The following is a 22,804-nucleotide window of genomic DNA, read 5'->3' on the forward strand; positions in this document are numbered from 1 at the left end:
CCGTTATTAAGCATAAGGAACTGGTGTTGATTGCCTTTTCGACGAGAGGAATACAAGTATAGCGATGAAAGTTTCGGTCCTCAGTTTTGACGAGAAGGGTTCTTCACAGTGCCTAATATCGCTGTTGCTCAAGTATGTTCAGAAGAATTCTGCATTGTAGGTTGACGACTGCGCGTTGCAAAAGCCTTCCACGCACTCCTTTTCTTTATACTACCTCACTTCTTTTCCCTCTTTTCCTTTTAACGATGCGCAAAATGACAGACGGTGTTCAGCGTTACGGCGTTGCTTTCCTTTCGGTTTTCCGATACTTGAAAGAGCGGCAGTGTGGGTTTCTTCGATCTTTAGCCTCCGCCACTGCACCATTTCGACGCACCTGTGTGTCCTTTCAAAACCCTCCCATTTCTGGTTGTTGTTAGAGCAGCTGCGCTTTTATTTCTCAACTGAAGTGCCGGAACAGCCCCGAGCGATGACTCGCACAAGCAACGCGCAAGGCGCCAGAAGGACGAAAGCGCCCCTTCCTGACGTTATTGGATATGTTGCCCCACTTTCGCCGCGAGTCCTGACTTCTGATATTACTTTGGGCGCAGAGTTGAAGACAAGGGCGCTGGAATTGTCGCTGAAGGACGCAGGGGCGAATTCTCACAGTAGCGTGTAATGCGCCAATAAGGCAGTGGCGTGGCGTGGCAAAGTTATTGCAACCTTTGACGCAGTCGGTATACTTTGAAAATGAGCTGATGTGGTTTCGCCGTGCACATAAACAGTCAAGGTTTAATGCAGTCCATTATGTGTGGCTTTCCAAGGCATTGCGAGTTGTTGGATTAACTTTCCTTTATTTTATTAACTTTTTTTATTCTAATGGCAAAGTGTCCATCTTCGTAAGAAACGAAGCTCTTATAAGCTAGAGAAGATCGGAAGATGACTGACAGATGATGCCACCATCGCCTGTTTTCACAAGTAGGCTGCTGTGTCGTGAAGCAATTTTTGTAAACCCAAGAACGAAGCGGCAGATTCCTCTCAAAGGAGGCCCTCCAGCCAATGGCGTCCAGAGATTGTTATGACGTCGGGGTTAATCTGTTGTCAATCCCCTTTCACCTGCCGGCCCCCCGCGATGCCACGCTAGCAAGTGCAAGAGGATTACCCACGACGTCATAGCAACTGGTCTACACAACTCACTGGAGGACCTCCTTAGAGAGGCATTGGCAGCTTCGTTCTTGAGTTGTATCAGACAATAGATCACGTTTATTCACAAAGAAGATGAAAACAAAAACCAAACGCTGAAAATTAAAATATGTAAACTCTCGACACTTCGACGTTAAACCAACGTCACGAATTTGAATCGACAGAGCTGGGGAAAATATCAAACTTTAATTCCTAATTCCTCAACAATGAAAGTGCCTTTTGCTGCCTAACAAACGCCAACTGAGTCATGAGACCCGGTCATCGAATTTTATCCTCGATGTCTTTTGAAAGATCATGTAGTATTTACAGAAAAGGCCACAAGTCACCAGAACAAACTCAGAAGCCATCATCAGGGAACAAAACAGAGTTTTTGCATTGTGTAGACGAACCAGCGAAAGCGTATGGTGGACCAGCTGGGCGTCTACTGCACATACGCAGTGACAGGTTTGCTTTCTCACCTGATTACTGCACATGAGCAGTAAGCACCCAGGTGGTCCGCTGCACGTCGACATTAGAACGTCTCCACTATGCAAAAACTCTCTCTTGAATCCTAAAGAACGACCAATGCACGCCCACTGGTATTCACGATTCCTGAAGGAAGGCTGGCACTAAGAAACCTCTTTTGATTTTTCAGATAGGCAGGACGAACCAGCCGGCGGTGAGCGGCTAGCCTCTTGTAGGACTTATGCGTTCCAAAAAAAGAGACTCACAATTACTCGCTCATACGTACAGAGGGCAAAACTCATGTCTAGAACGACCGAACTGCGAGTTCCGCAGATCCCAAAGCCGCTGCGACCAGGAAAGCAAAAAATGAAGATAAAATCCTATGAGTTTAGCTGCACATGCTTACATCCAGACCCTTGTTAACCAAATGGTATTGATAGATATCGCGTTATCAGACTGAAACACGCCTAGAGCGTGTTCTAGACAAGCGTTCTGCCCTCTTTACGTATAAGAGAAGCACCAGATATTCCCTGGAAAAAGAATTCGGAGCTCCAATACCATGAAAATCCGGACGGGAATCTAAGTCCACGTGTGTGCATTGTTGAAGTAAAATGAGCGAGGTTGTCTGGAAATGCAAATAAAGGAAAGAGAGAGCTATGGGCAATTTCTCAAGATAGCCTCAGATGAAAGATCGCCAAAAACAGGGAATTAGGGTACACAAACACAGCGTGCTTATGAAGTATAGTGTGTAAACTTCGAAATCCGACCGCGGTCCCTGGATCACGTGATAAATTCTGGACGATGTCTAATCCAGATAAGTAATCCAGTGGTGCGGACCGGCCACCCTACAATTTTGCATCAGCACTCAGCGCGACGCATTGCGTGAAGAAACTGAGAAACCAGGTACATTGTCAATGGGCATGTCCGGTGTTCATGTGCTTGTATACAAACGAAGCAGTATTGGTCTTGCCAAGGGCATAAAAATAAGTTTGAAGGGAATTAATACAGAGCCACTTCGGCAAAAACTGAAAAACAAGATTGAAGTATGCTGTCATCGAGAAGATACGATGTGCGCTGCTGACATGCAAAGCCAAACTGCAAGCATGTCATGCGTACTGAGACAGAGAGCTTCAACATCGTCGGAACTCAAGAGAAGGGAAGAGTTAGTAATCCCGAGATTACGAAACTGACAGCCAAAGCGAAAGAACTAACTGCAGAAACTGCAAAGTACTGCGATGCTAATTAATTCAACAGCGACTCGCATCGCTGGGTCAGTACATTGTAATGTGAAAACAAGGTTTTTCTCGCAATCTTTCAGCAACGCCTCATAGGATGGCGACGTAAAAATAAGAAAAAAGTGCGCTCGGTAGACTCAATGCAAATCGCAAGAATTTGTATTTGCTATATATACTGCACTAATTAATAATGAGCTAGCTATATTTGGAGAGCGCGTACCTCCGAGGAGGCTTACTGATCAAATAGCACGACAGGTACTATAATGGCATGTCGATACATAATTTCTGCAACTAATTTGACGGACGGAAGTAGGAAAAAGTCATTACCACGTGTAGGATCGTTCCCTGCACGTGACATTCAGAATGCCCAGAAGAAAAGAGCGCCCTGCTGGCGCATGAAGCACTGGACATGAATCCTTGGCGCTCGCAGGAGCGAGTTGGGGCTCGAACACGGCCTAACTCGTGTTTTTTTTTTTTCGCCTCGAAGTTTGAAAAAAATAATTCAGGGGCCACTTTGGCTCTCTAAAGTGCTGCAAGGCGAAAGCGTTTCCTGGCGCACTGTTTGTTTTTATTTACTTTTTTATTTTTCATATTCTTTTTATTTTTGCTCCTACCTTGTTTTTATTGTTTTTTATTTTTATTTTCATATCTTATTTTATTTTGTTTTTATTTTTGCTTCTTTTCTTATTTTTATTTTCTTTTTCTTGACGTTATTCCTTTCATTTTATTTATGAAACCTATGCATTCACTAGATGCGCCTTTATTCATGCTGGGAACCTTGAGCCTTCGTGGCGGAGTGGTAGCGTCTCCTCTTCAAATGCCAAAGGCCCTGGTTCGATTCCCACCCTCGGCGCAGTTTCTTTTTAAGCAGTGACGCCGAAAGGCGGACAAATCTGCCGATGCGTCTGCCGACATTCCTGCCGACGCGTCCGTCGACACTCCTGCCGACGCGTCGGTCGACACGGCTGCCGACGCGTCTGTCGACATTCCTGCCGACGCGTCTGTCGACATTCCTGCCGACGCGTCCGTCGACACGGCTGCCAACGCGTCTGTCGACACTCCTGCCGACGCGTCTGTCGACACGGCTGCCGACGTGTCTGCTAACGACAGTATGAGGCATTAAAGGGGCTGCGAAATACTGCTTGGGGGGATACCGGCTATACTTCAGGTGGGTTCTTTATGTCACACGGATGCTGACTTAAAAAGAATTACAGGAATCGATTCATAGGAACGGGAGTTATTCAGTGAAGAAATTTCAAAATACAAGCAAACAAAACGCTGCCCTCAACTCGATTTTGGCAGGGCTTCCCACTCCTATTTCGCTCTCCCAATGACGGCACCTGGCGCAACCAATCAAAACAGCCAGCCAGAGCACGTCGCGGAAGTTTGTACTCCATGGATGCCTGCTCTTTGTAACTCGTTCTTGCTGAGACGGGCAGCGTCGTTTCCATGCCAGAGCCACAGAGCGCCCCTGGTAGTGTTTTTTTTATTTTACTTGCTTTGCAGGGCTTTTATCTAAGACAAACAAGTTGTTTTTGTTGATCTAATATAAAACGCAGACAGGTGACAAAATGTGTCTCTATTTATTCACACAATTTGCAGTATATTTACTGTTTGTCGGATAATCAAGCTCGCGCCAGGTGATGTCATATCTGCTGCTAAAAACCCGCCACTGTGTGGCGACACCATCAGAGCCATGAAGTTGTTTTTGGGAGGACATTAAAATATTAAAAAACGGAATATACTCGGCATTACCGACGCTAATAGCACCATTATAACTCACCGTATGCAATCAACAGGCAAAACAGTTAACTAAGATTGTGTTTCTGGGCCCCTTTAAAGGCTTTCGCCTTAAAAACTAGCGGTGGTAGCGCCTGCGTGAGCGAACGGCGGCTGCATGCATGCCCTGTGTGACCCTTGAACATTGCGTCTCTGCTATAGCCGCCATGCGCAAACTGCGGCTCAGCCGTATGCCGCGCCGTCACAGGCGACTGCATGCGTCTGACCCCGAAATGAAAACTCAGATGCCTTTCGCGGCGTCTATAGTGCCTGCTGCATAGTATACCCGTCTAGGCGTCACGATGCGGTGCGCACACCTCGTCGTCCACGCACGCAGCCCGCGTTGCGACAGCTTGAGATGCCGTGGCATGCATGAGCCGGGTCGAAAGTAAACGGAACTTGCTGTTGCCGACCTACCTGCGGTGACTTGTGCCACGAGGAAAATATCTCTTCTTGCAGTATTATAACCGAGAGACATCGGCATTGAAACGCACGTTCACGCGCACACTATCCCTGCCAAATTCCCCGACGCAACGCGACAGGGGAGTTGAATCTCGGGACACTATTTAGTTTATTTTATGTTCTGCGCCTTCGCGTGCGTATATTTTTTCCAGCGGCAGACGTTAGCCTCACGCCGGGCAGAAATCGGCAGCCGGGAACTATCTGGAGTCATTATTTACGGCCCTTGGCCCCCTCCCAGGTATCACCGAAACATTTCACCAAGACATGTGAGATACATGTGGGCACCGTAAAGAAGAAGCTTTCAAAGCCAGGTGCGTCGTCTGGAGTAAGCCGGATATCCAGCGCATCTCCTAATTGCTGTTGCAGAGGGCATACTTAAACAATCGCGAAATGGGCCCACCACAAATGAACGTCGAAGAAAGGCAGCTGTGATACCATGCCTACATGCGGTATCACACAAACTGAAAAGGATAGGAAACAGAGCGGGGGTTGATATTTTCTTCTCGGCCCCGAAGAAACTGCATCAGTTGTGCAAGGGAGTAAATTCTGACACCGAACGTGAGCCCGACTGCGTCACGAGGCACCGTCCACGTCTCGTCGATTGCGAAAAAGATGTGGTATATTCAATTCCCCTGTCGTGCGGCAACATCTATATAGGCCAAACAGGGAGATGCCTGAACACAAGGCTACAAGAGCACAAAAGGAATCTAAGGGACCCAAACTCAGGGGAACTCGCCTTACACTGTAGCCAGTGCGAGGGCTGCACCCCTGCCCTTGAAAGAACAGTTATTCTTCGCAAGTGTCGGAACACCACCACAAGGTTGATAGCAGAAGCTCTGGCGATATCAAAATGCGCAGATAAGTGTGTCAGCAACCCCTCTGTGCGCCTTAGTGAAAAAGAAATGTCATTTCTGAACGCCAGTGATGGGACGAAAGATTGGAGGAACGGGAGACAATTCCGATAATCGTGCCACGAATGCGTGAGGTGATGTGTTGGTTTCTGTTTTGTTATTTTGTACCTAGTTCTTATATAAGCTGGCTCAGAGCAATAAAATACAGTTAGTCAGCGCTTGTGTTTGCGTCCTTCTCGTCTCGTCCTTGTTACTGCTGCGCTGCAATTTTCCTGTATTTCACCAACATTTACTTTTTTTTTTGTTTTGGACGAACTTTAGTATATTATGCCTTTCTTTCGAACATTTAAATAAACCTCGGAATAACCTTGCCCTAGCCTTAAATAAACGTTTCAACAACTAAAACAACGTTGTCTGAAAATGTAATCTTGCAAGAGCATGCAGGTTCTTCAGTTGTGAACAGGTTAACGGTTTACAACGACCAACAACGAAGGCGACACCTCAGTTGTACAATACACCGCAGCCAACACACGCAACTCACTCACCTCCGAACGGATACCATGTAGACAAGCTTACGCAGCCATTATTGAAAGGTATCCCATGAGTGATAGCTGTGAATGGGTTATAAGCAAAGTTTTCTAAGAAAATAGTATGGTTGTGCGTGCAATCTATGGTAGACGCAATCTAAAGCCTTTATTGAGAGAGCTCCTCGTTGAAGAATATCTTTACTGCAGTAAGAGTGGGAAAAGTTCTTAGACAGAGTGCTTGAAAAAATTCACGGGGACTATTGCGATTCAGGTATAGCGTAGTTGGGCCGAAGGAGGGACGAGGAAGCTGGAGAGGAGGTTATGATGAGGAGACGAGAAAACCTTCTGCAAACTATTGACATGATGTTACATGATGGTCAGATTATACGCCAAAATGAGAGGATAGAGATGGGGGAGGCAAGAGAGTCCCGAGAAAAACTCAACAGGAACTGCTTGGCACACACAACGCAGCTCTTTTTAAAGCCTGTCTTATCCCTAGGTCCCTAGATGGGGACAACAGTTTCTTCAAAAACGTTCAATAGGCTGGACGCACGTGATGTCTGGGAGGGGCCGCCCACAGCGGGATGCGACATCGTTGCCCTCTCGGAGTGCTCGCAGCAGTTCCAGTGACGGTAGCCATGTGGGCACCATCATGCAGCACTTCTGGCTGCGATAGAAATTCATTACCACTTCAAGTGGCCCCTTAGGAATCGGACGATTACACGGAGCAGCTACCTGTCTCTGAGGATGCCGTCGTGTTCTGTCTGCAGCGGCGTGTGGGAAAGGATCCCTTCCTCCCCTGCTTCCGCCGGTGCAAGAACAGGGAATACGAAGGCCTTAGCCTTCCCCCCGGCATCGTCTGGCTGGCGCAGTCGACGCGCAATTGTCGAGCTCCGCTGAAGGGGCTTGCCGGGCTTCCCGTAACAAAAAGGGAGTCACCGCCGCAGCCGCTTTCCTGTTATATTTTGCCGTGCTACTAGCGTGTTTCACCAGGCATCGGGTCCAGGGACACCGCCGCTGTGCCGATGGAGGAAGGAACGTGGGCCGGAGACGGGGAGTAGAGGAAACAAAGGAAAACTATATTCACATATTTACGACATAAGTTACAAGCAGAGACAAAGTAAAAGCTGAGAAGAGCCTCAGGAAATCGCTGTTCGATGAACATGTCGGGCGCTTTAAATAGCCCCTCCCGTCGTCTTCCCGCCTTTTTCGTCCAATCACTGGGACTCCGCCTTGGGCACCGCCTTTGGATGAAGCCAACGACGCTCTTTGGCTGGCTTTGCCATTTCGTCGAAATCGGGCACTTATTAATGGCGCTCCCCTCTCCAGCGTCTTCCTCGGCTGAGTCACTACCGAAGGGGTCCTTTCCTCAGGTTACCTCCTCACCCACAATTGGACGCGCAGTTAACCAAACGCAGCCGTCAGCCGATGAGCCTACAGGTAGCCGCCCAGGGTCCCATGCCTTTGTTCAAGGAGACGCCCGAAGGCGAACACTTGCAGCGGCGCCACCCGCGCCGTCGACAAAAGAGCGGTAGCGCCGATGATTGAGAGCCGCGGCAGGCGTTGACTGCTGTCTTCCTGGCGGTGGTGCATACCTGGTCGCAGGGTCATTGCCGCTCCGTGTCGGGCGCCACTGTTCTTTGCAGGTGTCGCATGGGAGCGCCTACTGGGAGAAGCACGACTGCAGCACAACCGCGCACTGCCTCTGGGAATGGCTTAAGTGAAGACGACTGTGGCGGGAACACACAAGGGGGGGTAGAGTCACAACACCTCTGTCTGGAAGTGGCGTCGCGCCGTATCCTTGGTTGGCAGCACTGTTGTCAGCACACGAGTCTCCCGTGTGCTGGCTGGCGTTACTCGGAGGGCGATCCAGGAGCTCTGGCATAACAGGGCACCTGATCTCATTATGGGCCGGTAGGGCGATAGCATTAGCAGCTGTTGATGAAGGAACGTCACTTCCGCTCTGATGACGTCACTTTCTTCCAGCCAATACGTGTGAAGTTCATGACTGATGACACATTTTGGCCCCATGGGGCTTCTAATGCTTTCGCGCTGATATATTTCCATTAATTTTACGGTTATGTTTTCAACATTATAAGATTTCGAACACAATATAGCAATGTTATGTTCGAACATTAAACTAATGTTTATGACACAACATGTAATGTTATTTGATAATTGCTAACATTAAAATTACGTCACAACGTAACATGTAATGTTTCTGTAGCTTATATAACAATTTTATAGAACGATTTTAATCCTCGGTGCTAGCTGAACTTGGCCCAGTTCCTCGTGCGCAAGCAAGCTACACTAACGGCCATGACAGACTGTCTATAGGGTAGCTGTTCCACACAGTAGAGTGACGAAGTAGAGCAAGGCGAACCTTTTCTTGAAGATTTGGGATTCATATCGTGGACTTTTGTCTTTTGTGATTTTTTCTTCCCCAAGTCGGCCAATCCTTTTAGCAGAGAGCAGCTATAATTACATGAGTAGCTTGGCTCATATAGTTACACCTGAGTGCGGGTAAAGATGCCGCGGTTCTAAGGACTGCGAAGTAAAGAAACAACTATTTAAAAAAAGCTTACTTTGGAATATACAGAACCCCTTTGTTTGGATGTTCAGTTAATTTGCGATGGCGACAGCTACGGTGTTGATCATTAGACACGTGCGGGTTAACATGGTTGCACGTTTCCTCCGATTTCAATTTAGTGAACGCGCCGTAGGGAGCTCGTCGTTTCAGGTGGGCGTTGGGAGCTGTTCGTAAACTTTCCCACTTTATCTCATCAAGCTGTTTTGTGCAATACATTAAACATATGGAAAGCGCAAATTCTCACTCTTTCGAAACTGCCCCTACCATAGAAAGCCACGACACGGCGAAGCAAAAATTCCGCCCACAGAGAACGATTTGCAAGCAGACCGGTTTCGCCATCTAGCGAGGGTTAGAGAGAGCACCGGCGCTTGCAGAAGCTACGTATGGCTTCGCGGCACTGTGGCGCACGATAGCGCGGTACTGAAATTTTGGGTAGGAAGTGCAGCATTTGTTTCTTTTATATTATCTACCAAGAGATCGTGTTCGTCCGACCTGTCGCCCTGTCTAGCCATAGCAAATCTCCTCTCCTACATTCCCGGACAAAAATTTTGAAAATTTGAAAAATGTACAATTGTAAAATATTGAAGGTAATTGTCCGTTATTCTGATACGTAGCAAAATCCTTCTTTTAAAGCGTTTCCATCGATCGCATCAAACAGTTAACACTGCCATAGAAAACCTATGGAGGACGCTTTTGACGATAGCAAAAAAGTTGATTAATAAAAAAAATGCAAGACGGCTGTCTAATGATAGGTGGATGTATTGACTGTTATAGCAAAATCTTACATTATATAAGAAATGGCGTTCTTCGACAGTTTTCCGTTCAAAAATGCTTTTGTCCAGAATTGTTGGGTATATGTGCGCTCAATGACAAGGATTTTTTTTTATCAGCCTCTATATAATGGCATGAGCAGTGTACGTATTGTGAAGAGGAGATTAGCCAATGGTCCTTTTGGGTAGCGGAATGAATTCCAAGAAAAGGCACATGTAGCAGTGGGAGACCGACAGGTGAGCGGATGCGATTATGAAGTTTTCGGGGATAACCGAGGTCGCAGCTTTCACTGGATCAGTGTTGATTAGAGGTCGGACTTTGTACTGCAGTAGGTGTAGTTAGGCTGCTGATGATGATCTAATGACAGCTGATAATGAGGCAACGCAGCTCTACCAACCTCCATCTCTTACTCCATCAGTGACGGGGGGATGTCTAGCGGGTTTAGTGTGCTCATTGTTGTGTGCGTAACACAGGCAAACGTACGCAGATCTGCTGTCTACATAGTAGCTGCCTTGGAATGATGCTGGTGTGTACACTATCAAGCATCACTGGGCTGATGCCGGAAAGAAAATGAATGGGGAGCGGTAGAAAACGAGCACACGTTATTTTTCTTTCCTTTCTTTAGTCCCAACATATAATTTTTGTCCCCGGGCGAGTCGGCGCTGGGAAGCGCTTCATGGGAATATGAAACTGAGCTTACGCGGTCCAATATAGGAACTTTGGCGTTTTCGGCAAAGATGAAACCAGAGATAGACAGTAAATCTTTACACAGTTGAGTTGAGTTGAGTTTAATGGCGCATAAGCGACTCAGGCTATCATGCGCCAAGCTCACTTTACACAGTTGAAGATCGGATACCAGGCGCACTATATCTGGAACCGAAAAAAGCTGCAGGAGACACTTAAGCTCCGCCATAAGGGTATGACGCGATAGCGTTAAAGGATTATAGTGTCCACATATGCGGAATGGGTCATTCTCTGCTTTACATTCATAGATATCTGGGAGTCCTCAAACCACTGGCATAGTGGCGCAGCAGTTAAGCGACGCGCCACCGCCCTGCAATGACAGGTTCTGCCCCCGGTGGGGCTTGCGAGACTCATGCTGCGCTTCCCGAGCAACCTCTCGCGACCAATCATTAATTTAAATGCCACCTCCTGCCACGGTGGTCAAAAAATCCGGTGGGCAGGTTGTGATGACGCCACAAGGTCATGTGACCTAGGTGGCCCACCTAGGTTGCCGGAGCGGCCGGTTGCTTCGGCTGAGAATCTTCAAACGGTCCGCCAACGCCGACGACGGACAATTTTTTCTCATAGGGGGGTACTGACACTCTCGCGTTAAATCTGGCAAAATGTAAATACGGAATGTGAGAACAGTAACCGGCTGGCGGCGTAAGCTTATCTCGTATAGCCTGCACGCTACAAACCACAACGGGGATCGAAATAAGAAAAAGTTTTTTACAGACCCGGTGAGATCTACACTAAAGCATTTGGAGCAGCGTCTAACTCGTTCTCGCATGAAAAAGCATGATAAAGATACGCAGGACAGCAGACGCAATGTTATCATGAGCACCTATAGCTGTGAAGCTTCGCAAGTGTCATAGATGTACGAGTGTGCTGAAACATAGTTAAGAGGAATAAATGAAGGAATGAATTGAGAAGGTAGGGTGAAGAAACATGACAGCTGTAGGAACCTTTCGCGGCGTTCCACCGTAACTTGAAGTCGGCGAGTGTTGTATACATGGTCTGTTTTCTCCCTTGTCACTACGTATGTCTCCAAACGTAGACGAAGTCTCGCGTGTCAGCTGCCGTAAACATTCCAAAAGAGAACGGCACAGCTAGGCGCAGCGTCATGGAACGTTGTTTTTAGTAGAAGACAGAAACATGGTTTTCAAGCACGGTTTTTCAACCTGCCTCGCATTCTAAAAACTTACTGTGAGCAAGACGTCACCCGACAGCTGCACTCGTATACGTCTTTCGCGCACAGCATAGTGAAGCACAAGCGCAGACGCTCGCTTATGCTGGCACCTCGACAGTGGCTGCCTCGCTCTCTGTTTATGTTCAGGCCTCACTGTGCTCCCCGGACGAGCCTCTGCGCGTTAGGGATGAAGTGACGTTTCCTGGTTAAGGGGGAAAGACAAAAGAGGAACGCGAAATCTCGGCGCTACTCTGGAGAGGATTTCAGCAAGACACCTCCGCTTTCTCCCCCGTGTTATGTCCGCTGCTCCGCTACGAGCAAGCAAATAAGCCAAGCGCAAGCTCACGAACGGAGCGAGTACATCCTTCGACGATGCACCCATGCATGCGGATGTCCTCCTCTCCATTCGCCCCTAGGAGATGCTCCAGGCGCTTTGAGACGGTGCACTTTTGCTGTGAATAGCATTGTTGAAGCCACCTGTCATTATAATAACGGTATTTTTTCTTTGGCTCGTTCAACTGTTTGTTGAACCGTTTCTCTCTCTCTCTCTCTTTTTCGCCGTTTAAAGTCCAAATTCACGTTTACAATAAGCGGAGTTTCACTGCATGCGAACTCATATGAATGCGGTTCTGCTGTATTCGTTCATTGTGAATGTGCATGCATATATGTGACGGTGCCCGCTGTTGCTCGCCATATCGAGAACTCCCGCACAGATTCGGCTTCTTCAGCACATATAGCTTATAAAGGTGTGGCTAGAAATTTACCTTCATTAACCACGCTTTCATTTTTTTTATTGTATGCTTCATCGTACAGCTAATTTGACTGCAACTACACGTGTGTGGCGCATTTCTCGTCTACGGCTAGAAAAATACTAGAATATTGCGACGTGCTTTCACAAAACTTGACGAAAGCACTTTACCCTGTGGTGTTTAAAAGCAGGTCTGAAGGAGTCAATATTAAAATTAGTTTCCAGAGTGCCGCATTTTCCGGTCAATCCATGCATACTTTTCAGTGACGTCTCATGAGTAAAATAGCTACTATAGTATATAATATGAAATGTGGGATTAGTGATACGGAACGTAAGTTAAATTAGCAGCGAACGTTTAAGCTCCGGCTAGCCGGTGAATAGTTTGCACATGAACAAACATCAAGATGAAGGTTTTAAATGCGCGATGTGGCACCGTTTAGAATCCTTTACTGTGGATGGTGGATGTTTAATATACCTTGCCGTAAAGTAAATAGCTTGTGTAAACGAAAAAGCCTGTTTTCTAGCATGTGGAGCTTAACTGAGGAACAAATAAACGCCCAGAGAACAAAGGTACCAGCGCGTGGTGGCGGCTTCCATATAGGTTCTTGTTCTCATACTCGCGAACCGACCACAGAAGTCTCAAAGCCGTCGCCTCACGCTAGTAACATTCACTGCACTGTCACTGAGTTGTCTGACAGAGGCACGTTGTCTAAGCAAGCCGGAGCAATTAGCAGGAAATGGTTATCTTAAATGTAATCAGGGTCACCAACTTTGCAACGAATGAAGGTAGTAGGAGGAGGGGGGGGGGGGGGGGGTGAAATTCTCAGTTACATATAAAACAAGAAAAACAAAACCTCACTGGGCGATTATGATACGGTAATACGAATTTTAAGTGCAGTTGCTGAGGTATTTCGATTTTGCGATATATTGAGGCAAAGAATTTGAGAGAGACATGAATATACGTACAGTTATAGACCACACTTTTTGTTTTCTACACATATTCGTTCTTCGACTAGCACTCCTCTCCGTCCACCCCTCCAAGCGCGGCGCGTACGCCGCTGAGCATCTCCACGGGCTGCGCGTTTCGAGCAGCCGCCTCAGATGGAGCGTGCCGCATTCATCCACTCTCACCGTATCCTGCTCCTTCACTCCGGGTGGTACCGTGGTAATCACTCTACAGCGCTAGCTCTGCCGGTTACGCCAACAGCCCCGACGCTCAGCCCAAGAAACGGAGCTGTAAAAATAACAGGACGAAAGCACAACAAAGGCATATGGTATGTGGATTGCGGAGCTGCACATGGGCTGTGAGGAGGACAACAAAACGTTTATTTCTCTGGATCCTAAGTTCAGGGCGCTCAGTGGTGGGTTGATGGGGCTGGTGGTGCGGGAACGAGATGAGCCCTGAGGGCTTCTTGTCGTCGTTTGATGCGGTTGATTTGGGCTTCAATACAACAGATGCGTTGTTCAGTGGCGATACATAGGGTGAGAGGGCCACTCCTGCCAGGAAGTGGGGAAGTGAGAGAGGGAAAAAGTACTGCAGATGGTTGAACAGCAGGGCAGGACAAGTACAAATGTAGGAGTGTTTGTCGTAGAGGTAGTCGGGAGATTTGCAGGTTCGTGAAGGGGGTAGAGGGAAGAGTGTGTTTGCGCGCGGAGAAGAGTGGTGACTTGTTCGCAAGCGAGGGAGGTGGGGGACAAGTAAGATGTTCATCTGTCTGTCGAAGGCTACGGAGAATGGACGTGCATGAGGAGTAGGGTTGTAGGGAGGGAGAATTAGCGTATGAGAGCGAGTTCTGCCCGTTCGTTGCCCGTGATCTGATTGTCACCAGGAATCTAACCAAGATGAAAGTATAGATGGGGAAGATAGATATATATTTAAGTATTGTGCGGCCGCGAGTAAAGTGTAACTGTTCTTTGAGATGTCTGGGAAAATGGCTGAAGTTTCGCCTCAAGAAACCTAAGAAACCAGCAGCATTCTTCACAGTGTATTCAACGTGTTTTGACCACCTGCATGAGGTCAGCAGTAGGATAAACGCCTAACTACTTAAAATTTTGCGCTTTCTTCAAGGCCACATGGTTGATAGTACATGTGTAAGACGGGTAAGAGCCCTTCCTCGAAAAGGTGATGCGTACACATTTTTTTTTGCATTTAAATCCCGCCCAATTAACACTAGACAGCTATCTTATATCTAAATCATCTCGAAGGCTTTGCATATCGTGTGTACTGTCTATAATTCTAAATCACACAGTCGACTGCGGACATTCTGAATGAGGAAGTAACGTGAACTTTAACATTAACATAATCTATATAGAGTCAAAAATGGATCGGCCCAAGAACAAAACCCTGATCCCGGGACGCCAAATGTGACAGGACCATAGTTCGAGGACTGACCATCAACAACTACACACTGCTGTCCTATAGGGAGAGGTACTCAAAAATCAAAACGATAACACTATTATTCAAACTGTAAGCGTGTAATTTAGGGTCAAGAAGATCATGAGCAAAAACATAAAATGCCTTCTGAAAGGACGTTTTTAAGAACAGTGGGGCTGAGCTAGTTTGCTTCATAGCCAGCCGTAAATCATTTCATTTCAGAAACCTAAAGTAATCCTGTCCCAACAGAAGCCGTTCACTGACTGACCTTTGTTCATGAGCATGGTTAGCAGAACTGAAACAGAGTGTGCGCAAACATTTCTAATGTAGTCGATCACAGTAACATTCACACCTTGTCGTATGGGTGCAGCGGCCAACCTTGTGCGAGTTTTTGCACCCGTCAGTGTGGTGATTTTTTTACAGTGCATGAAATTCGTTCTGATTTCTGCGGTTAAAACAATATTTCTCTTTCTGCTCAAATTCCCAGGAAAGTGACTTGCAAACTGGTATTTCATGACTTTACTGAACTGGCTAAAGGTCCTCGTAGCCTGAGTAGAGTACTCATTATAGCCACAGTCAGTCATCAGACTCATCACGGCGGATGCAGCCATCCGTGGTGCTCGGGTCTCGTTCGTGCGACAAGCTCGCGCACTGCGTGGCGACTCATAACCTTCTGCGCTTGCAGGTGCGCATTCCTTCGTATTCCCGTGGCGCCATTCTGGGAGAATTGGATCGAGGCTCTCCGGGTGAATCTTCCCATACACGAGAAGTTCCCGATCGGACTTGGTCAGCATGCGGCGCCGGCTGTTGTTCTCCTTGCGCTCTTTCAAGATCGTCGGTCCAGAGTGCCGGTATAATTCCCCGGCTCTCCTGTGGCGCGGGAGCCCCGCGTGACAGCGCTAAGATTTTCGCTAAGCAGACTTTCCAGTTCTGCTTCCCGCGCCTACGTCCGGTCGAAGCACGTCGCCGGCTTGTTGATAAGATGGAGGAACCACTTATCAACACAGCTGCTTGGGTCTCTCCGTTCTATTGCCTACCTGGGGAAAGCGCGCTGCGCTGCATTCAGTCCGGCCGTGCCTGGGGAAGATGTAAGTACCTCGGCGCGTTCGTCATCCGCTCCCCCCAAGAAAATGAGGAATGACGTGTTTTGTGAAAGCAACGCCAAGCCACAGGAGTTATACTCGTATAGATAGCAAAGCTGCTTCACGCTGTGGCAGGCAGGGCGGAAGACGGAGCTGTAGTTCATTGTCCAGAAAATGGAGGCATGAGTTGAATAACCGGCCCGAGTTCTATGAGACGATCGTGAACTTACGCTACACGTCGAAGCCTACCCGCTGCTTCAACCTTCGTTGTGGGCAGCACGGACGGCTTTGTAGGCGCAGGGGTTTCCTGTGATGTCCAACGTTCACTGAAGCCGTTGCCGCTCTTCGTGTCTTTTTGCCAATTTAAACCCGTTTCTAGACCACCGTCTCCCGTGTGGAACCTGCATCAACCCTGGGGGCTCATTTCTATACCCCTTCATCAGGAGGACACTATAGCAGGTTCTATAAGGGAGACAACAGTCTGGATGCGGGTGTAAATTGGCAAAAAGACGCGAAGAGCGGCGACGACTTCAGTCACCGTTGTACGTGGCCTATAGATGTAGGAAGGCAATTGTGAGATGGTGCGGGGGAAGCCGAGTCAGCTATATGCTGTCACGGTCTCAACCGCAATGTATGCAGCGGTGGGATGCTCCCGGGCTATAATAATGGTTGCAGCCGTAGCGCTACATTACGGCAAGCCACATCTGAAGGATTTTGCGTTTGCGCTCTTAGAGGGCTGAATGTGTTTGTTCCTAAGTACAGGGAGGTTGTACCACAGGATGCCCAGAATAATGCGCAGTGTAATTGTAGCATCAACCGGACTTATGCGCCCCACGACTACCCACAGGATGGAAATAATGGGGAAAATCGCGCACAGGCCCTGTTTTTTGCACATGGCGATGAGCTGGCATCACGAATGTCGTTCTTAGCAGAGAATCTATGCTTACTTCGTTCATCGGCTTTAAAAAGTCCTTTGATTGATTTTTACTCAGATTGGAAAAGTGCCCCGAGTGATTGGTATTCCATCACTAGTCAGCTCTCCACAAAAATTGTAAAGCTAGCTTCACTAACACCGAAGATATCAGTGATTAAAAATGATTCTCCTCCTCTTGCTTCTGAATTCAGGCAAGCCGACGCGCCAGAAAAAAATAAAGAAGACGAGTCGTGACTACACCTTGCCGCGCCCCATGCTAATTTTAATTTATTTGTTATTATTTTTTTCTATTTATTTTTATTTTTCTGAATTTCAAAAATTTATTCCATTTTTTTCTTGCTCTTTCAGTCAGTGCAAAACTGAACCGTTACATGCATTGCATTCGAATTTGTACAAAAAGCCATCGCCCCGTCTTCGATCTCCCAGCTCACAGGTCCCCTGTCGTTGCGTCGTCCAATCTGTCAGCCTAAACCCTATTACTACTCCCTTTCCTCTATAAATGCTCCTCTTTCCAGCAGTTCACTGCCTGTGTCTTGGCCACTAAATTAAAATTAAATTGGTTTTTGAGGAAAGGAAATGGCGCAGTATCTGTCTCACATATCTCGGCGGACACCTGAACCGCGCCGCCCCGTAGTGGGCATGTGCCATTTTATTTGAGGCCAGCCAACCAACCATCCCGCCCACGTCACTTGGGCCCGCCCAATCAGAAGTCTTGCCCAGACTACCCACTTTACGTCGCCGGGGTAGCAGCGGCTAAGAACGAGCAGTGAAGTGTTGCCCGAATTAGCTGCAAGCTACCGCGAAGACCCCTTGTTAAAAGCCATTTGTAAATTATAGGGCTCATGCAGATCTTTTAAAAATTGACTCCAATACTAAAAAAAGACCACCTCTACAGATTTGTTGCACAGAACCATCAAAATAATTTCAGGGTCCCTTTAAAAGGTACATGAAATGATATTTACTGGGGTTAGGAAAAGTGCACTAGCGATCGGTATTCTATCACTCGCCACCGCGCCGCAAAAATTTTTAAGCTTGCGTCATTAACAGAGAATATATCTGCGATTAAAATGATGCTCCTCCTCGCCCACCTCTTCCCATACACACCAATGCGCCAGAAAAAAAAAACAAGTCGGGACGGTACTAGACCGCACCCCTCAGCGTCCCATCTAGCCCGGTCCCGCCCACGCCACCAGGGGACGCCCACAGAGAAAGCTCGCCCAGATTGCCCACTGACGTCATCGGGGTAAGGGCGGCTAAAACACGCGGTCAGGTGTCGCCCTAATCGGTTGCGAGCTACTGAGGCAGCAATTAAAAAAAAATTGTAAATGATAGCATGGTGATAATAGGGTCTACGCAGGTCTTTATAAGGGACCACTGACTAAAACATGTCACGAGATTATGGCGTAAATGAAAAGATCGTGCCTCATATTGCAAGAATTGAGCACTGCAATATCAAAGAAACGAAGATTTATAAGTTTAGTTTGGCATTGAAAGTCGCATAAAAGACATCTTGCGGTGAAACCCGCCATTATCCGTGTGGCCCACCACGTGACCACATCTCTGTAAAATATCGCCTATTTGTTTTAAGTGTACAGTGCTTTTTTTTAGAAGTGTTTGTCATGTTTTATTATGGCTTACACTCTCTCCAGAGCGCCATTCGATGAAAACCAGCGCTCCCTTCACATCGTCGACCAAGCGCTTTTAGCTTTGGTAACTAGTTACGCAAAAGGTTTTGAATTTTTTGGATGGAGCGGAAACCACGGTCAACTAAAACCATGACTAAAACAATTTCGTTGACCAGGCGCACATCACTCTGCCGTAACATCTTTGGGTGGGAAACTAAAATGGATGCTACTCTATACTAAAATTATCTTATTATAGTGTACTTGAACTTATTTTACTGTCGGGGCGGGTGGGCTTCATACCAGTTTCTGGTACAGCCCTGATGCTGCACACTGGTGATGTTGGTACAGTTTTTGGTACCGACGTGCAATCGCCATCGCGCTTGCTGATCATGGTATCCAGAACCTGGATACACAAAAATGGGCGCCTGCAGCGATTTAAAAATTCTCGGTGAAAATTTTCTACAGCGTGTCCAACAAAACCGTTGCGGAATCGTGAACCTTACACAGCAAGCTTTCCGTAGTGCCGAAAAAAATTGGGTCCTTAAAATTCAGTGTTGGTCCCTTAAAATTTGAACACTGACAAAAACCACCTCTACTCATTTCAGGGTCCCATAAAGCCGCCGCGGTGGCTCAGTGGTTACGGTGCTCGGCTGCTGACCCGAAAGACGCGGCTTCGATCCTGGCCGCGGCGGTCTCATTTCGATGGAGGCGAAATGCCAGAGGCTCGTGTACTGTGCAATGTCAGTGCACATTCAAGAGGCCAAGGTGGTCGAAATTTCCGGTGCCCTTCACTACGGCGTCCCTCATAGCCTGAGTCGCTTTGGGACGTCAAACTCCATAAACCAGGGTCCCGCGTTCAGCGGCTTAGCTCATCGACAGTACTCTCCGATCGACTCTTCGAAAAACGATCGACTTTCTGGGCTCTCCATCTGGCTGGAAGCGAATTTGTAGCCTCGGATTACGCACAAGATTAGATAAGGCCTAGCCTTTCCCGCACATACTGAGCGCTGTCTCGAGAAGTTGGAAAATGAGATCAGCCCTGGCTTCTCCATTTGCAGAGGCATGGCCGGTTGATAAGCGACACACAGAGGTCACTTTTCATGCGATGGGAAGTGTGCTGCTGTCGGTCGCTTGAACTCGCGCCCTCTTTCTGAGGAGACTCTCTGGGATGCCTCGGCGTGTATCGGTCAAACCAGGATCGTAGCGAAAGCGGTACTCTTTTGAGTGAAAACGGCCCGAATGCACACGTGCGAAGCAGCGAGCAGCGACGATGCGCTAGTCAACATGATGTCAATCCGAATCCAACACTTTCCGTTCTCCGTGGTGGCTGAGCGATCGTAGCGCCACTTTTCCCCCTACGTAATTGCATGAAACTCTATGGTTATTTAGGTCGTCTTTCTATCTATTTCTCTTTCATTGCACTGTCAGCTTTCTGGTTTTGACCAGTTTCAGGTCTGGCTCCTCTGGCGCTGCCGACGCTGCGTGTGGCGCTTTGCAACGGTTGTTCGTTAGCGTGAGGGGCGCAGCTGATCCCGGTGCCGATCCAGTTACGCGATCTGCCGGCTGCATTGCCCAAAATCTACCGTTCACGCAGAGGAGTGCATTCGTGCGCGATGAGTACGGCCGGGACGAAGTGTATCGCCAGCGAGCGTTGGGATTGAACGGCTGCGCGATCGCCCGTTAGGAAGGCATGCAGGACTCATCGTTGCACAGCCAAAATCTTCAGGGCCGTCTTGAAGGATGGCTTTACGTTTGCGGTGCGTATCCAGTGTTCATTAAAATGAGCTGGTATGTCTGTAAACGTCCACGATTCACCTCTTGTCTCAGTTCTCTTGGAAATGTGCGCTCCTGGGGATATCACTCTCAGGCGCTCCCGCGTGCAGTAAGCTTGGTGAAACTTTTCCGCGAGCGCGCGCAGATGTGTTGGGAGGAGGAAAAAAAAAAATGTTTTGAGATGTGAGCCAGCACTGCAGGATTAAAGATCGATACAGTGAGGAGTAGACAACGAAGAATGCTTATATGCAGATCCATTTATTTCTGTGGAGCGTTCATACGTTCCTTGCGGGAGAGAATCTCGAGGTGGAGATGAGATCACCGCGTTTAAATTGGGAAGACCGTTGCTTCTGGAAGCGATTCTTTGCTGCTGTGTTAAAACATTGTGCTTTAATGAGTTTTTTCTCTGTCCTTGTATTTTTTTCGGCTAACCCTTCAACCGCGCCCTGTTTTGAGGATTTCACCACTGAGAATAGCTTCGTTGACGTGCGGTCGTAAATGTTTTGCTTTTACCGATTTAGTGGTGCAAGAGGCAACGCCTTGCCCAAGATAGCTTTGTTCAAGATACCAGCCCTCGGTAATCGCTCCTATCTTCGTTCATTCGACATCTCAAGTGGGAACCTGACCTATGATATTACGAGGGCGAAGTGTTTAACGTTAAGTTGGTCGGCTGAACAAGAACCTGGACATTTCGTACACTCTACAGGCAGAGTTTCGTGACACTTTGTTGTTTCAGTGTTGTTTCAGTGATCACAAAGTTCTTTTTCTCTTATTTCCAGTCATATTTGTCAGTGAAAGTTAGTCCCTTTTCTACGTTTGAGATTTGCAGCAAATGTGCCTCGTTTTGCGGCCGATCACTGCATGAGTACTGTTGATATGTTATGTGCTTCGATATCAAAACTGTTTAATTGCCGCATTATGTAATCGATGGCTACATAGTACAGCATGTTATGACAGATTCCAAATTGCGTTAGCTTTTCTGGAGGCCAGCTTATTTTGTGCTTTATAGCTATGCCGGGGCAGTCAATGGGAGGTCTCTTTTTGGCGGACAGATGGGTTGTAGTTGTGCTGTTTTGGCCAAATGCTTGCATATGAAGAATCCAGCACATTTTGTTCTCTCGTATCAATGTATAGTTTCTTCCTATTTTTGCCTCTGGAGGAGAAGGTTGTGGATTACATTGCTGAGCTAGGAAAAAGATTTGGAAATTATATGCTATGGTTCTGCTGCATGCTGTATGATTGCAGTACCTGGGAAACAGTAATGCTTGATTTTTTCACCGTAATGAGCTAAGATTGTAGGATTAGCCACACCCACATATCTTGTATGTATTTTTTTTCCTTATTCCAGACTTGCTTAACTTGCCAGTGATGTGGCATGCAGCTTCTATTTTCATGGCCATCACTGCTGAACTTTATAGAAAATGTATTGTCTGCTGCTGGGCCCAGCAAAAAGAAAGAAATGTTTGTGATGTCACAGTGATGTAGCATATGCATATGTGTTAGGGTTTTGCAGAGGCTCATATTAAACTCTTTTGATGCATCTACCAAAAACTGTGGAAGCCATTTGTGGAAAAGGGCAGACACTGGGCTGTAATGCTTTGTATAGACACTGGCTATGTGAACCATTGGACGTCACCTTGCTAGTGTATTGTAAACATGGCATGCACTGTCCATGGTTACTCACTTTGTCTTGAAAATGCTGGAAAACTTAAACTTTCTGAATTCGTTCACCCTTTATGAGAGGAGAATGCAGTTTTCACTGTGGCTTATGCACCGTGGTAGCTAAATGGCTGCTAAATATCCTCAGCAAGTTCTTTGTGGTACTGTTTTCCTGTCACATCATTTATATAATGACATATAATAGTACTTTTTTTTGGTGCTGACTTAGGTATTTTTTGCCTAATACACTCAGCACAAAAGCACTGTGCTATAGCAACTCCACGTACTCTGGCATCTGTAGTAACCTGCTTTGATTACTGTGCAGATGAGCTCTTTTTACCCCTCTCTTTCCCTTTCCTCTCACCCACTCATGTTTTTCACACTTACCACTTACTCACTCACACGGACAAGGTGATGTCCCTGTGAGAGACTGTTACTTCACCTCATTTCTTTGTACAAAAAAAAAGGAGAATAAGCCATAATACATTGATGTACAGTTGGAAATTTGTAGCGGTTTGAAACAAACTATATGCCTGCTACTATTGCTAGAGCTGCTATTACTGCAGTTATCTTATGTTTGAACTTTCTTACTATGGTTGTAACCATCCATGTCTTATTATATATCTATTGATGCTTGTATTGATCCATTCTTTCAATTTTTTATAAAATTTTTTGGACGTGAATAGCACTCTGCAGGTAACAGGCAAGAAACAACAAACCAGTGACCTTGAAAATAAATTTAGCTCTTGTTAATGTGTTGCATTTAACCAAGAGCTAAATTTATTTCCAAGGTCACTGATTTGTTGTTTCTTGTTTGTTACCTGCAGAGCGCTATTCACCTCCACAAAATTTTATAAAA

General features: G+C 47.0%; 1 protein-coding gene across 3 annotated transcripts in view; it reads left to right on the plus strand.

Annotated features, from left to right (window-relative positions):
• The first annotated feature begins 19,865 nt into the window (after nt 1–19,865).
• Nucleotides 19,866–22,804, plus strand: part of raskol (Ras GTPase-activating protein raskol) — a 94,427-nt gene continuing 91,488 nt past the window's right edge. For 2 of the 3 annotated variants that reach the window (XM_089581508.1, XM_089581509.1), the window contains exon 1: nt 19,867–20,270. In XM_089581508.1, the coding sequence (XP_089437634.1) occupies nt 20,204–20,270 (67 nt within the window). In that variant the 5' untranslated portion in view covers nt 19,867–20,203. Of the gene's footprint in view, nt 20,271–22,804 lie in introns of all 3 variants that reach the window. The other variant, XM_089581507.1, reaches the window with a different exon arrangement.

The sequence above is a fragment of the Amblyomma mixtum genome, chromosome 3 (assembly GCF_055824585.1).
Source record: "Amblyomma mixtum isolate Tamu chromosome 3, ASM5582458v1, whole genome shotgun sequence".
NCBI lineage: Eukaryota > Metazoa > Arthropoda > Arachnida > Ixodida > Ixodidae > Amblyomma > Amblyomma mixtum.